The 14,053-nt window shown below is 33.3% G+C and overlaps 1 protein-coding gene across 1 annotated transcript in view; it reads right to left on the bottom strand.

Moving 5' to 3' along the window:
- Nucleotides 1-14,053, bottom strand: part of LOC110099623 — a gene marked incomplete in the record, with an annotated part of 68,531 nt that overhangs the window by 27,602 nt on the left and 26,876 nt on the right. The window contains 7 exon segments of the mRNA XM_020826824.2: nucleotides 781-872; nucleotides 979-1,021; nucleotides 1,146-1,264; nucleotides 1,331-1,464; nucleotides 9,519-9,709; nucleotides 9,797-9,907; nucleotides 14,005-14,043. Of these exon segments, the coding sequence (XP_020682483.1) occupies nucleotides 781-872; nucleotides 979-1,021; nucleotides 1,146-1,264; nucleotides 1,331-1,464; nucleotides 9,519-9,709; nucleotides 9,797-9,907; nucleotides 14,005-14,043 (729 nt within the window).

Genomic DNA, 14,053 nt, shown 5'->3' with positions numbered 1-14,053 from the left:
GGGAAATTGATAAATCCTCAACTCAAAAAGGTGAAATATCTAAATGAAAAATAGATTAAAAAGAACCAAACTCAAATAAAACCCATGAGCTATTTCAACCCAAATATTTGGGAAAAGAAAGATTATTTATGGAAGAACAAATGATTGTTTAAACAACATTATGAATCTTTGAAAATGATTCCTTTAAACTGCATAAATATGCATGTTGTATGTATGATGAGGATAATTATGAAATGATGGCACTGTGAGGATGAGTAGTTGCATGGTTAATTATACTAGTATCTATTTGAATATGGGAAAGTGATTTATGACATACTGTAAAGGTAATTAACTAGAACTTTCTGGCAACACCCTTTTAGGTAGGAATTCATCATGCCCACTGGCTACAACTCCAACAATATGCAACCTAATTTTTGAATAATTTACCGTTAATAGTTCTTGTTAGGAATAGGCTTTGATGATAAATATATAACAAAATCAATTTGACGGCCTTCTATGCACGTGCTCTTCATTTTTTTTCTTTTCCAAACATTCCAATTAAAGTATTAATGCCATCTCCGCATATAATTGATGCTTCACCCCTATATTATTTTTAAATATAGACATTTTGCATGATAACAAGACGACTATAAGGGAATGAACCACCAACAACTGCAAATAACAAGCAGTTTACAGTTAAAATCGCCTTAAAATGGTCAAGATGTTTGCTTCAGTAAGTTTGGTTGTGCATGACAACAATAACGCACAATCATAATAGGAGTGTTGTAGTTAGTAGCAAACCTGGCGACCACTCTCATCCATTGGGATACAATCCACGGCGAGATAAGTGTCAACATCATCAGCAGTAACAACATAATCAGGAACAGTTGCTCCTAGATTAAGAAAGAACCACATGGGTAACCATTTTTTTATAAAAAGCATGACATTAACAAGTTAATGGTATGCAGAATAGTTCTTCAAAAATAGACAGTGGCTCACCTTCAATTGATTGCCTAGTGCCATTTTCAAGATGACGAACCCACTAGAAACCAAATGTGATATCAATCATCTACTTCATAAGTTCCGCAAAACAAACTAGCTTGGAAAACCAAGCTTAAAAGTTCAATGATTATAGTTATAAAAATAAAAAATTACGGGTTAACAACCTGAAAGATACAAAGATAGGTCCCATTAGTGGGGTAGCCACATGCTCTTAAAGTGCAACCTGGTTTAGCCTCACCGATAATTTGAAATACATCTATACCAGGTAAAGAGACCTCACCTACTGAAAAATGTTAGCTTAATCAATCAAAGCACAATATCTATTTTTCCCTGACAGCAGCTTAACTACCTTCTGTGAAAGGAGAAGCTTGTGTCTCAAGTGGGGAGGGTATATAGAAATTCGGATCAACGGTCTCTCCTCTATGTGCAGCCTCAACAGCATTGTTTTCAAGAACATTGGGAGTAGCAGCGCCTCCAACTTCCCTGGTTGATAGTGTTCATGAGTAAATCTCTAAATTATATGTAAAGGAAACTAAAATCATTGCATTTGTACTACTAAAATTGGAAGGATTGAAAGAAGTGAAATTTAGCATATTATTTCATTCATTGTAGATTGGAACAAATGCAATTGGAAATGATTAAGAGAATCTTTAATCTGAAGGACTTAAAAATAAAAATTCTAAACTGTTGAGCCAAATGAAAGAGAAAGAATGTATTATCATTATCAAAGAGCTTATCCCAACTATTTTGTTAAGGGTCTATTTGGTAATGCTTTTTGATCCCTGCTTCTGCTTTCCTGAACAGAAAAACAGTTTTAAGTTGCTGTGTAACTATTGTGAGAAAAAATTCAACAGGCCAAACCAAAACAGTGGTATAGATGTCTTCCTAGAAAAGCCCTTTCTCAAAATTTAGTTATTTTATTTAATAAATAAACTCATTATTTTAATTAGTTATATATTATTTAATATTAAATTATGCTAAAATAATCTAAATCTATGATCGGCACCAATCCATCCTTAAAGTAGCTTTCCAGCTGCAACAATCCAACAATACATAGACAATAACATTCTATCTATAACAATAGAGCAATTCATATATAATAGCTTTTCATCTATAGCAATCCAGCAACATATAGACATCAGCATTGCATTTGTGTTTTGTTGTTAATTCTACATTCCAAAATTAAAAACTGATTTTCATATTTATTACTTTCCGAGATAGTTATATCTGCATCTAATTATATGTAGCTTATTATCTTTTTTTTTTATACAAGACGATAATAAAATTCAGTCAAATATCCCAATTTTTATTCTCTTCACTTTTCATTCTAACTTTTTAGATTGTATTAAAGCCGTTAAGGCTCAACTCCAATGAGATCAATGGATCGTTCAACATGAAGACTCTCCTCCAATCTAACAGGTCCTTCACCAATACTGAAAGTTAGTCTTCATCCAATAAGAATGGCAAAAACATGCATAGGATCCTCCTAGAAAGAATACAATGGCAGCTGCAATGAAGAAGCCTGCGATCAAGAAGCCAACAAATCCAATGCTGGAAATCAACTTAGAAGAGAAAAATCTAGATCCAAAAGAACTCTCCTACCTATTTTATCCATTTGAACAACAAACCAAAGACAACAAATCATTCTCTCAAAATAAGCTTATTTCATAACATTATCATAACGAGCTTGGCTGCTCAAAAAGGCAACATCTCACATGTCAACATTGCAAAGAAGAAAAAAAAAATACTACTTGGTAGACTCAAGAGAGTATGATAATATGAAGGGAGATAAAGATGTTTTCCACAATTATAGCCCATGACATGAAAAATATAATATCCGGATTATAGATGGACTATGAAAATTGTTCAAAACAGGTTATATCATTCGCTCAAAAGACCTTCTGCTTGACTCTTCTTCTAGCGTCTAACCTAAATTTCAACTATCAATCAACAAACTCACTCGAGATAAAAATTGCATTTCTAATTTCTTATCTAATATTTATCACTTTTAAGACAAAAACATAGAGAGGGAAAACAACAGTTTGGGGAAGTGTTCGAGAATACCTTATAAGGAATAATCTCTCGAGTAAAGTACAAGCTTAGTAGCTTACACAAAGGGTTATGTATTCACAAAAATCTCATTTTAAATTTTGAACGCTCTTCAAATAATAATAATAGTAACGTATGCCTTTGACATTATTGGCTAGGAAACCCAAACTTTTCTTACCTTGAAAATTTAATTCCTTTTTTCTTCATCAACAAAAATTCTAAGGACTCTCAGTCTGAAATTTGTCATCCGACTAAAAACACATTTCTCTTATTCCAATTAAACCTACAAAGTCTCCAAAATTTTTGTATTTAACCAAAGTAATGTATGATGATCATCTAGAGTCAAACAATATCTTTAAAGCTAAATTATATATTTCTTTTATTGACAATCATACCTATTTCACTGTGGTTTTCTTAATAAAAGAAAATTTTAAGGCAACGCAAATTTTTAAACAATCCAACACCATGATCCACAGTCAAATTTTTTGCTTTCTCTTACACTTGAAAAATTCTATGGTTGAAACCCTTTGTGAACGTACTACCCAAAACAGAAATTCAAGGGGAGGAATTCAAGAATAAGAATTCCAAATTTTTTACTTTCACATTATCAGAACATTGAACTACTAAAGCCTCACCAAAACCACAAACTTCTTCACAGCTTGTCAAGACTCCAACCTATGCAAAATTCAAGGGGAGGGAAATCCAAGAATAAGAATTCCAAATTGGAAACTTATTTTTCATCCACCATTCTCTCATTGAAAACCTGGGCAATGAAAATTCCTCATTACCCCTCATTCAACCTACTATTGCCTCACTGATGCAATCAAAAGATTGCCAAAATTACAAACAAATTAGGACTTTCTTTGAGAATAAGAAAATACACAAAATGCCACACTTAAACAAAACAAAATACCACTTTATAACATAAAGATAACGCTTACAAACTTATGAAATAAAACTCCTAAACTTGCTTGCAATCATTGAGAAGAAAGATGCATATGGGGTGGTCAAAAGCCCGAGAGAATGTGTTAGACCGGTCCAGGGGACCGGTCCAGCCGGTCCACGAGGGACCGGCCCAGCCACAACGAGGCGGAACTTCCGCCTCCCGTTCAGCCGCATACCCGCCTGGATCAAACAGGGCCGAATAGAAAGGTTTTTTAATGGATTTTAGGAGGGAAATTGAATGTAGGGATTGTTTAGGGAATTCCTTTTGATCAAAATACGACTTATACGACAAACAACAAACTTTAATATTATAAAACGACACTTATAACTTTTGACGCTTACAAACATATGAAATAAAAAACACCTAAAGTTGCTTGCCAATTGTCAAGAAGAAGGATGCAAGTGGAGTGGTCACCTGCGGAGAGAAGAAGGAGATAAGAAGCCGAGACGAAAGGGAGGAGAAGCTTGCAAGCTTTCCTAGAAGAAGAGAGGAATGGAACAAGCTCTCAAGCTTTTCCACAACGAAACCCGCAGGTTTAGGCTCTAAAAATCACATCATAACATTCTTTAAAAACTCTAAAACATCACATATTTATAGGGAAAAAGGGGTAGCCAAACAGCCACCATAAAACCATTAATTAAGCTAATTAAAATAGGGGAATTTGGAAGGCCAACAGCTATCCAGAAATAGCCCAAAAACAACTCCCAAACAGCCAAAATTAATTCCAAACATCAGCCCAAAAGACAGCACAAGAACCGGATAAAACAGCCAGGGAAGCAGCCAAAAAGGTCGCACAGAGCCGGGTAGAGGCAGCCACGGGAAAGCAGCCAGGGAGCAATTCGAAAAGGCAACACAGGAACCGGGTAGAGGAAGCCACGGGATAACAGCCAGGGAGGAAACCGAAAAGCCAACATATAAACAGAGTAGAGGAAGCCACGGGAAAGCAACGAGGGAGCAATCCGAAAAGGCAGCACATGAAGAAACCGAGGAAACACAAAGAAGGGGAAGAGGCAAGATTCCAAACTCCACATAATGAGCTTTCAAGTACAATAAATCCTCCAAATAATGAGCTAAAACATCAATCCTCCAAATAATGAGCTAAAACCAAGTAGAAGCTTATAAAAATATCAACTCAACTTATTTTGAACCCCCTTGCCTACATCAATTCTCCTCTGGTTGAAATTACTTATCTCCCGATGAGATGTCTTCAAACTTTTAGAGATCCGGCATTTCAGATTCTTGGATTAGAATATCATACTTTCTTTTGATGGCTTCCCTTTCTCGTTCAAATTCAGCTAGAAGTGAACGCTTCTTAGACTCGAATCGCTCGTCACATAATTGCATTTGCTCAAAAAATTGCCAAAATTACAAACAAATTAGGACTTTCTTTGAGAATAAGAAAATACACAAAATGCTACACTTAAACAAAACAAAATACACTTTATAACATAAAGATGACGCTTACAAACTTATGAAATAAAACTCCTAAACTTGCTTGCAATCATTGAGAAGAAAGATACAGATGGGGTGCTCACTTGCGGAGAGAAGAAAGAGATAAGAAACCCAAAAATATATATATATATATATATATATATATATATATATAGATGAAAAGAGACAGTCAAACAGCCCCAAATTTCCTCCAGCCGAACCAATGAAAAAGGGAAAAATAAAAAAACATGATCATTGTTCAAGGACTTATGAAGTAAAAATAAATTCATAGATAATATAGATCTCCACAATCCCAGCTAGATTGAAAAACCAGAAAAACTATATATATATATATATAGATGAAAAGAGACAGTCAAACAGCCCCAAATTTCCTCCAGCCGAACCAATGAAAAAGGGAAAAATAAAAAAACATGATCATTGTTCAAGGACTTATGAAGTAAAAATAAATTCATAGATAATATAGATCTCCACAATCCCAGCTAGATTGAAAAACCAGAAAAACACTAAAGGTATGCAAACTTATGCTCTATATGGCATCACATAATCCCCACATTTCTACTTCGGCATATTCTCCAAATTTATTGAAAAATGTGAGTATATTAAGTGTCAAGCTGGTCACAACCTCTTTATCAAATGCTCACATTAAGAAAAAAAAAATGATGATGTACATAAATGATATTATATTGACAGGAGACTTCGAAGAAGTGCTAAAGAAGTTTTTGGGAAAAGAATTTAAGACTAAAAACTTGAAAAATTGAAAATGATCTATTGGTATAGAAGTGGCATGATAAAAACAAGATATTAGTATTTCCCAAATGAAACATATTCTTGATCTACTTCAAGAAACAGGAATAATTGGATGTAATCCTGCATCAATTCCACTTGACCCCCAACAAAGAAAATTGGGATGACCACTAATACCATGGCCGTCAATAAGGTAAGTAACAATTCCTTGCATGCAAACTACATTCTTATGTCATTTGTCCTGATGTTGGGTTCCCCATCAGTGTTGTAAGCCAATACATGAACAACCCTATTGAAGGCCAAATGGAAGTTGTTAACCACATTCTAAGGTACCTTAAGATGCCACCGAGAAAAGGCTTGCTATATAAAAATTCATATAATAAGGAAATAATTTTTTTTTGCAAATAAGGCTAGAGAGATATTAGGCCAAGGACCCACCTCTAGATATTGTACTTATGCATGGCATGGGCAAAAGTAGTTACATGTAGTAAGAAATATTTTGTGGTCACAAAAAGCAATGTTGAAGTTAAATATATAGCAACAACATTTCGTATTTGAGAAGGAATTTAGTTAAAATAAATTGCTAGCTAGAAGAATTAAACTATCAAGTATAAAAATCTCTAAAATTGTACTATGAAAATCAGGAGGCCATAAATACAAAAAAAAAAATTGATCCATCGTGAGACTAAACATAGTGCGATAAACAAATATTTCATCTCAAAGAAATTGAAAAAGATGGATTCAATTAAATTATGTTCCAACAAACTCACAAATTATAGACATCCTTACCAAGGATTTACCCATAATAAGTTATGATAATCTAATCAACAAAGTAGGCCTGATTAACATGTACAACCAAGTTTAAGGGGTCTTAAAATAATCAAAAATTTGTCGCTTGACCCTTTCCATTTATAACAATTCATTGACAACAATTGTCCATCTACAACAATCCAAAATCCATAGACAACAATTTTCTGTCTATAAGAATCTAGCAATCCATTGACAAGAATTTTCCATCAACAAGAATGCAAAAATCCATAGACAACAACATTCCATTTTTCTAGCATAGTGAATTATAGATTCCATAATTAAAGGCTGTTTCTATTTTTTTTAAGATAATTATTCTGCACCTGTTTATATACAACTTCTATATCATTTTTTTCATAAAACAAGTTAATAAAATTTGATCATAAAATCTCTCATTTTTTACTCTCCTATCTACTCATTGTTTCAAGTGTTTATCGTATTATAATACTATTAAGTTTGCAATGATATTTATTTAAATCATTTAGTTGCACATATCAATGCCACAATAATATTTTTACTAAATAATTCCAACACCAATACTTCGGACAATAATCTTACCAAAAAGTTATCAACAGCATTTCACAACTCCAGCATAGCACAGCGCAGTGCAATACACACTCCGCAACAATGCCAAACAGAGCCTTAATCACATATATGCAAACCACCTAAATTTATCAAAATACAATCTAATAACCTTTCTCTAGAGAAAGCCAATGAGTTTGTATCGTACTTGATTGTTAATACAGCATGAATGCATCACAAATAGCAGTCCTTTCACATGAATAATATCATAGAATGTACCTAGAAACAACATCTTTTGTGTAATCCAAAAATAAAATTTGTTTGTTGGTTTCCACCTTACTGGCATCTAACTGTGTTTTTTTTTTAAGAAAATGATCAGAATAGTCCCCCAACTATTTGAGGGCAGCTACTTTAGCCCAAACCATAAAAAGTTATAATTTAGTTCCTCAACCCATTAAATAAGAACAAAGAAAACACAGTTAAAAGAGATGGAAATTAAAATAAAAGTAAACTAATGGGATTGAAAAATGAGGGTATGTTTAGAATACACATTCTCTTAAATTTTTTATAGAATCTGATATTTTGCATATCTTATTTCCTCATGTATAGTAGTCAACTTCACGTACAATTAGGATAGATTGAGATCGCACAAATCATGGAGCAAGATGATTTTTTGAAAAAAATAATTTTGTTTAACATTTTCTTATTTTGATTCCATTATAACGAATTACTTGAGTTTAATTTTTTCGTTTCAAAATATTTAAGTTTTAATTTTTTTATATTGGTTTAATTAAAATTATTTTTAACGAGAGTATAATAAGTATTTCAATTGTTTAATTCTTTTCATCAACATAATAAACAAAATCTGTATTATGCTCGAGAGCTACTCAACTAACCCATTGCCTCTACTTCTCCTGATTTGCACAAGTAAGCTCATCACAACCTAACTGCCTTTTCCTACAACCTATCATCTCGGCTCGGCCTCCCTTGCGGCCCATCGTCTTCATCTTCACCTCTCCTAGCACAATTACTTGTCACCACTTTTCCCAATATCAACTAGAGCAACTGGTACTAAATTAAAGATTGTAATAGAAATAAAAATTTATACACAATAAAGATGAGCTTCCAAGATGCTCAATATTCCGCCTTAACCAAGGTTTAAAATTGCGTAAATAAGCCTCGAGGCGTTTTTCGTCCGTGAGGCGAGGCGTAAGCCTCGAGGCGGTGTGAGGCGTAAGCATCACTGACAAAGAATTGCGTAAATGAGAATTTAAGGGTTTTAGCAAGTAAAAAATAGTAAGATTCTATCATACAATAAAAACATCTAAATGACAATTAAAATTAGGGGAAAGTAAGAAAATAGATGCAATAAAATCATGTCCCGAAGTACAAAACCACAAAATATTAGTCTATCAAAACTCCCAAAGTATAATTAAGAAAGAACATATATAATCCAATCATGACCCATCACTAAATGGGTCTTCAAGGGAATCTTCTCACCCTTCCACCTCTCCTATAGAGTCCAATGTCTTCCAATCAAAGCATGCACTCATGAAGAAGTAGACTAACACTAACAACTACACTATATATAGAGAGAGAGAGAGAGAGAGAGAGAGAGAGAGAGAGAGAGACACACACACACACACACAACTCTAACACTTGGCATCTTACACTCACCTTGCATTGAAATTAAAACCCCTAAAATTATTTCCTCATTTACATAGCAATGGTAACTGACTAGTTAATATTGATAAAACCATTAAAAGATCCAAAGAACTTACCACAAGGGAAAATAGTAGCATTGCATAGCAAAAGCAACATCCCGTCATTTATTATATTTTTATTCAGTATTTAACAAATGGAGGCATATATTGTGCAATATTACTTTACAGCAAGAAGTTCTATAATTTTGTTTATAGACTCCAGAAAGAATCCTAAACAGGCTACATGCATATGACCTAATATTAAAATGCTCAAGATCAAATTGAAGAAAGAGTAAGCTTAAATAGAGACCCACTTATACATTGCAGACTGTAACTCCCTTGGCTGATCCATAATGAATTGGTAACCAAAGTCAGGAGCAGCATTATTTAACCCATTGGCATTCATCACAGCCAAAGGTGGAATATGTTTTAACTTTGGTGTTCCCTCCACAGGGAAATCAAATGGATACTTATCATATCCTTGAAACTCATTCATGTTAGAGTCCTGTGAGTAAGATATCACCAGATTATTATCACCAATATCAATATTCAAGCAGTAATTGGTTTAATGCAGCAGACTAAGCAAATATACCAAACCCGGTTGAGAAAGGGGCCTTCTGGCCAATGTGGCAAGCTTTCCATTATTTGAGATTTCAACACCAGGTTGATTTCCTAAAAGCAGTTGCATCTCACTAATACCAGCCTGCAGTCGTACCAAAGCAATAATTATGATTGTAAATGAACCAAGTTAAGTTAAATACTACATTATTCAAGTTCCATTACTTAATTTTTTATTGAAATCAAGTCGAGGTAACACACAACTCTACCTTCAAGATATTATTCAAATTTATTTATTATATTTCTTTTTCAAGCTTGAGTCAAATTCAATCGTTAATTTAGTTGAATTTGATCTTTAAATATATAAGATGCAAATGATTTAAATAAATATTCTTATTACTGATGATAAATGTATTCATTATTCTTTTCAAAATTGATGATAATTCACCCAGCATTCTTTCCAATATTTATGGATTATAGACTTAGATTTTTAATCTACCAATCTAATTATTCAATATTGTCATTATCAAATGTTAATTAAAAACTAATATCTTTTTAATTTATCCATTTAAAATTTATTTAATATTTTATTATCAACTGTTAAGAAAAAATAAATTAAAATTTTAATTTATTCACCTAACCATATTCTCATTATTTTCATACTTCTAGCAATACAAAAAAAATTGATATAATGACATATAATAAGTTATCAAAAAGCAAATAAATCATCATTAAATGAGTATCGCTTAACAAACTACTAATTAAACAATCAATAAGCATAATCACAAATATAAATGAACAAATAGGCTAATTCCAAATGTAACACCCAAATTTTTTAGTTTAAATTTTAAAGCTTTCAGGTAAATTTTGAAATTTTCATACCGGAGATACCAACTTTCACGCTAATCATCAAAAAACATCTCATTGTTTTCATACCGGAAATACCGGAAATTTTCATACCCGCCAATTTAAGCAATTTGATATATAGAACTATACTTTTAGAAGTGTGAATGTTATGGAATTAATTTTGATTTGAATTTTTTTGTTTCCAAAGCTTTAAATTCGTTTAGCTGTTCATTATTAAAAGTTACTGTAGCATTTAAGAAATTTTATGAAAATATCACTTATAATAACATGCATTGGCTGGGTAATTAAATAAAAAACATTCCTTTAGTCTTCGGCAGCTGATTCCTCCTATTTCTTCCCTTAACTACTCTTGGGTTGATATTTCTCCTCTGCTTGAGTTCGGCTGGGAGGCTAAAGTCGAGTGCAAGCCTTTGGTGAGGAGCGAAATCGGGTAGGAAGAAAATTCAAGGAAAAAAAAAAGAAGAAGAATAGAGGTAACTTTTATTGTAGACTTCAATTTTAAAATATGGTTGTAAGTTCCTAAATTAATTATACCCCATCTGTTATTTAGGATTTCGTGGTATATGAAAAGAGAGAGTTTTGACGTAAAAGTATTATTTTGGATAAATATTTGTATTTATAGATAGAAAATTAAAGCAATTGAGAAATTTGAATTGTATAAGTGATTTACCAATGTAAATAGTTGCAAGGTGTTCAAATTGAGGAGGCAATTCATCACGATGGTGAGATACACAAACGTCTAATTTATGAAGCAAATTCTTTAGTCTTTTTCATGTATATTTGCATTTGAGCTAAAGTAAGCATAAAAAGAAATAGAAAATTCTCATATTATAGAATGAATGTTTACAGCTTAATATTCATGTGCAAACAACCATGCATAGATTTTAACAATTCAAACTTAAAATTAAGTATCTGATGATTATATAAATGTTCCACTAACTGAGAACATTTTTAAAAGAAAAGCAATGGCTTATCTATCATCTTCATGTTGTATATGTGTTGTATTACTTGTTATTTTAAATTAATGTATGAATTTAATTACAAATTAGATAAATTGATCAAAAATTGTTGAGCATGAGGAATAGGTAATGGGTGACAATGACATGTTATAATACTTGCATGGTTGGGGAAAGAGGGACCCGAATAGAGGCATTAGAACCTCAATGTGGTTCAATAGTGATAATGTTGGGTTTTACCTGGGCTCTATTAAACAGGACAATGAAGCCTTAAAAGGCTAAATTACGTTATGTTCTTCGCCATGGTTTTAAGTGATGACATCGCTTTGGAGAGCCCTACATCTCCCATTATCACTACTCTTCTCCATTCCACAACCAGTTCCATCGTCAAAACCCCCAGTTGACCATGGTGTCTTCCAAGGTTTGCAGTCACTTCATCTCCAGGATGACATCAATGCTCCCTAACACCACCAACAACAACAACAACAGCAGCATCAAGCCTTTATCCCATTACGTGGGGTCGGCTACATGAATCTTTTTTCTCCATTGTGTCCTATTAAAAGTCAAATTCTCGTTTAAATCTAAGAAAGAAAGGTCATTCCTAATATTTTCTAACCAAGTCTTTTTAGATCTACCTCTACCTTTCTTAACATAAGTCAAATCTAATACCTCTACTCTCCTAACCTGGTCATCGGAAGGCCGCCGTTTTATATGAACAAACCATCTAAGGCGACTCTCTCTAATCTTATCTTCTACTAGAGCTACTCCAACCTTTTCACGTATATGCTCATTTCGTATCCTATCTCTAAGAGTTAAGCCACTCATCCACCTGAGCATCCTCATCTCTGTCACCTTAACTTAGTATTATGCTTCTCTTTTAATGGCCAACATTCGGCACCATAAAGCATTGCAGGCCTCACTACCATCTTATAGAATTTTCCCTTAAGTTTGAGGGGTACTTTTCTATCACATAACAAGCCCGGTGCATTCCTTCACTTCAATCATCCAACTTGAATTATGTTGATAATATCCCCATCTATTTCACCATCACTCTGAACAATAGATCACAGATATCTAAAATGTGTACTCTTATTAATGATTTGATCACCCAAAATCGCAATCCCCTCACTAGGTCTATTACTACTAAAATTACACTCCATATATTCCGTTTTAGATCTACTCGAGCGAAAACCTTTAGACTCTAAGGTTGACCTCCATAATTCAAGTTTACCTTCAACTCCCTCTCTAGTCTTATCAACAAGAAGAATATCATCAGCAAAAAGCATACACCAAGGTACATCCTCTTGCAAATGACTAGTGAGAACATCCATGACTAAAGCAAAAAGATATGGGCTTAAGGCTGATCCTTGATGTATCCCAACCGAAATAGGGAAATACTTGGTCAAACCACCTTGTGTTTGAACACAAGTAATAGCTCCTGCATATATATCTTTAATGATTTGAATATAAGCATTATTAACTCTTTTCTTTTCAAGAACTCTCCATAGCACTTCTCTTGGAACTTTCTCATATGCTTTTTTTCTAAATCAATATATATCATATGTAGATCCTCTTTATTTTCTCTATATTTCAATGTATGGCTTCCATAGTTGACCTACCCAACATAAATCCAAATTGATTTATCAATGCTCCCCAACTCCAATGGGAGAAAATCCTCCCTCACCTAAACCCCTATATTGGCAAAACTAATCCTCTACAAATCCCCTGGCCCGTCTCCACCTTCCCTATATCCATCATCACTCCATAACATCTTGTATCCACTAATTTCACCACCAATTTGTTCACAACCTGGTTGGAAATGAAATTGTGGGAAGCCTCACTGTCAATGATGGTTATAGTAATTCTTCCTATAATCTTGAGGCCCATCAATCTCTTCCAATTTCTCTTTGATCAGTGAACGTGTTGGATTCTTACACAAAATAAAGACGTTAATCTCTCTTTGTATCACCACAAATGTTCAAGCACAACAATATATAACATAGAAATCCATTTTTTCAATTAATATCAGCAACAGCATCACTGCACATAATTGTATGCAGAATGAAGATTCATATGCTCAAAAACCCAAATATTTGGGATAATGATGCTAGCATCAAGGGTTCATATAACATAAAACAGCAGCTGCTGCCAACTTATACAAATCTCTACAGATGGCTTCATGAACTTATTAGACGCTCAATCTTGCATATGGATTGAAAATTGCATAATGTGTGCATTAGCTGTACATTTTTTCACTTCTACTGGAGGACATAAAGTCAGGAATTAAGAATATTTGTAGACAACATATATTAGCACAAAGTATATGTTCTGCTACATTGGAGTCGGCTTGTACAGCATCCATATTGAACGGAAAAAGAAATAAACAATTAAGTTGACTAATATAAGATAATTGACTTACATTAGAACCCATCTTCCATTTCATATGCTGAAAAAGACGCTGAAACAAA

The sequence above is a fragment of the Dendrobium catenatum genome, unplaced genomic scaffold (genome assembly GCF_001605985.2).
Source record: "Dendrobium catenatum unplaced genomic scaffold, ASM160598v2 fragScaff_scaffold_247, whole genome shotgun sequence".
In the NCBI taxonomy this organism is placed as follows: Eukaryota; Viridiplantae; Streptophyta; class Magnoliopsida; order Asparagales; family Orchidaceae; genus Dendrobium; species Dendrobium catenatum.
The sequence above is the reverse complement of the archived record's forward strand: the minus strand, read 5'-3'. Positions and strand labels throughout refer to the sequence as shown.